A 3,109-nucleotide genomic window follows, 5' to 3' on the forward strand; every position below is an offset into this window, starting at 1 on the left:
GGCACGAGGAGGCGTTTTACAGGGGGACCACTTCAAATCAGCGACTGTTTGCTCCAACTACTTCTTCTTTGTGATTTGTTTTTCTGCTCACTTCCCTACAAAGTTCTCGGATTTCTTTTTTTTTAATTATTATTATCCATTGAACTGTCGCTGCCGTTCTCCGGAAGCGATGGCCAGCTCGGGACTGCAGCTCCTCGGCTTCCTGCTGTCACTGGTCGGTCTGGCTGCCACCGTGGCCGCTACCTTCATGGTCGAATGGAAGAAACAGTCGCAGGGCAAAGCGCACCGCATCTACGAGGGCTTGTGGATGAGCTGCAGCGGCAACGAGAGAACCACCTGTGAATTTCACCAGTCCCTCCTGAAGCTGCCCAGTAAGCTCTGAAAACCAGACACCGCTTGTTGAAATACCTTCCACCCACATTAAGTTACTATAATTAACCAGAAGTGCTTGTTGTTGTATGAGATATTTGGATTGACCTCATCTGACTTTATGGCCCCAGTCTGATATTCATGTAGGAATTATTTTTTTTTAATTCTTGTGAAATTTAGATACCGCCAGTCCTCTAGTATATTTTCTGGAATTGTAATTTTTATTTCAGCTTTTTGACAAAATTTCACAACTATGTTGTGCTATTAAAATATATATAATATAATATATAAAATAATATAATATAAAATCTGTAACCTCTCATACAAAGAGAGACGGAGATCATGTCCAACACTTACAAACTGTGTCGATGAGAAGTTTCTTCTATATGTGTACCAACATTCCCACTTCTGCTCCTGCAGCGGAGGTCCAGGCGACCAGGGCCGTGATGCTGCTCAGCATCTTCCTCTCCACCGTGGCAGTGTTGGTCTCCACAGTGGGAATGAAGTGCACCCACTTCATGGACGGCAAGCCTGAGAGCAAAGCCACAACTGCTGTGATCGGAGGGATCATGTTCATGGTTGCAGGTGAGTTCAGCGGCAGCAGAGCCTGACAGGCTTTCATAGGCGCTCGGACCGGATAACATGTCCAACACAACATGCCATGTGAGAAAAGAAATCCTCAGTCAGCCGGAAAGCTTTCTGTCAGGGGGGCTTTGGAAAGCCGTTTGATGCAGCATGAAGAGCGACAAAGTGCATGTAGGGAGGAGGTTGTGGTGGATGAATGGGTCAAACAGGACATTCATGCAGGAGACAAAAGTAAACATTATTATTTTCAGACTTAACTGACTTTTTTCAGTTTTCAGCCGCAGCTTGGTTTGGTTTCGGCAACAACACTGTTTTGTTAGGAAAAGATCATCGCTTGTGTTAAAACAGACCCCTTCACAACATTAACCACGTGTTCGAAAGGATGTTTGTCAGATAGCTTTCTGCCAGAAAGCCGTGAAGACCAACTGCTCTCCCTTCAGCCTCCTGTGGCCGAAATGAGTGTTTCACCAAACTCTCAGAGAAATTATCCAGACCAAAAAAAAAAAATCACCTCCCACTTTTTTCACCATTGTTGTACAAATTTATAAAAACTTTAGAACTTAAAAAGAAATGTTTTCACCTGTTTCACAAATAAATGATTTTTCTCACTTGCTGCTCAGGGCTTCCGTAACCCATTCATCGTGTTTGATCACATGTTTTATGTAGATTTAACCTTTATTTAACTAGGAAAGCCTTATTGAGACCTGTTTCTTAATGTCATTGTCCAAGATAGGCATCAATAACAATGAATTACAGATAAACAATGTAAAAGATAAAGATAAAAAGTACTGTAAATTAAACAGAAATGCAATTCTTAAATGAATAATGTTTCCACTCCAATCATGTAAAATAATTTATCCAAAAAGCAACCTAAATGCCACTTTAAACAAACTGGGGAGCTATCTGAGAGAAACCTCATGAAATTCTATAAATAATCCTCAGAAAGTAAAGTGAATCATATTGAGCAGTATCGTGATGAAGGAAGATCATCATCATTGATTTAACCTGTGCTTATCAACAATATAATGTGTTTTCTTTGTTCAGGCTTATTGACGCTCATCATAACCTCATGGTATGTCACGATGATTGTTCAGACCTTCCATAAATCTCACCGCCTGGAAAGGTACGCGCACACACACACCCACACACACACACAGTGGGATTACATGCAGTTGGTGCGTCTAAATGTTTTGTTTGTGCTTTTTCTCTGCAGCTTTGAGTTTGGTAAGGCGGTGTTTGTCAGCTGGGCTGGTGGCCTCCTCGCTATGGCCGGTGGTGCTTTCCTGAGCTGTCGGAGGTGCTCGCGGTCCTCTTCGAGCGAGTCCATAAGCGCAAACCACCTCTTCCCCAACAGCAGCCAAAAGTCCAACTACGTCTAGCGGAGGAGAGCTGGGGTGGAGGCCTTGATACAGTCAGTCCAACGGTGAATTTTACAGACTGGTGCAGGTTGTTGTTTCAGCGCTGAGGAAATGACCAGGCTCATGACTTTGAGTCCCATTTTTTTTAGCTTGTTTGTAGAATTTTTTTTAACGCTGTATGCATCTTTGTTTGGTATCTGGGTGCCATCTTTCAGCAATATCTGCTGCTGTCAGCTGTTTTTTTTTCCATTCAGACAAATACAAATAAACAATCAGTTTTTAAATTGCTTCAGTTTACACACAATGAGCTTTTACAGGCAGTTTGTTTAAGTATGAAATCATGATTTTGCTCTTCACAAACAGCAGTGAAGAACACTTGTTGTATGGTAATAGTTTACAGAGTCGACGTACAGTTTTGACCCTCTATAGTAAGATTTCTGTACTCATACAGTTTACCTTGGCAGACAAATCATCCCCTTCACCTCCTCAGTTTCACACTGGTGTTAATATAGATGTGTTTGTGTATATTGTTTTTATATGACTGAAGTTTTCTATTTCATTTTTATGTGCCAGTTTGAAAGACGTATGTATATTTTTAAAAGAAAAATAAAAGGAATTTGTTTTCTGTATATTATTATATTACACACTGTATTAAACTTCTTTTTTTCTGTAACTCCAGAGGTCATCATGTTGACATGTTACATTCTCATCACTGTATTTTATATAATGATAACATCCACACTGTATTGGCTTTTGTATGATACATGATATAATAAATTATGATATTTTTCTGTGAA

General features: G+C 40.5%; 1 protein-coding gene across 1 annotated transcript; it reads left to right on the forward strand.

Annotated features, from left to right (window-relative positions):
- Nucleotides 1–3,109, forward strand: LOC121605761 (claudin-1-like). The gene is made up of 4 exons (XM_041935825.1): nucleotides 1–371; nucleotides 790–954; nucleotides 1,999–2,077; nucleotides 2,168–3,109. Exons 1-4 carry the CDS (start codon nucleotides 170–172, stop codon nucleotides 2,331–2,333), a joined length of 612 nt encoding a protein of 203 aa, XP_041791759.1. The 5' UTR covers nucleotides 1–169; the 3' UTR covers nucleotides 2,334–3,109.

This window comes from Chelmon rostratus, chromosome 4, assembly GCF_017976325.1.
Source record: "Chelmon rostratus isolate fCheRos1 chromosome 4, fCheRos1.pri, whole genome shotgun sequence".
NCBI classification, from domain to species: Eukaryota; Metazoa; Chordata; class Actinopteri; order Chaetodontiformes; family Chaetodontidae; genus Chelmon; species Chelmon rostratus.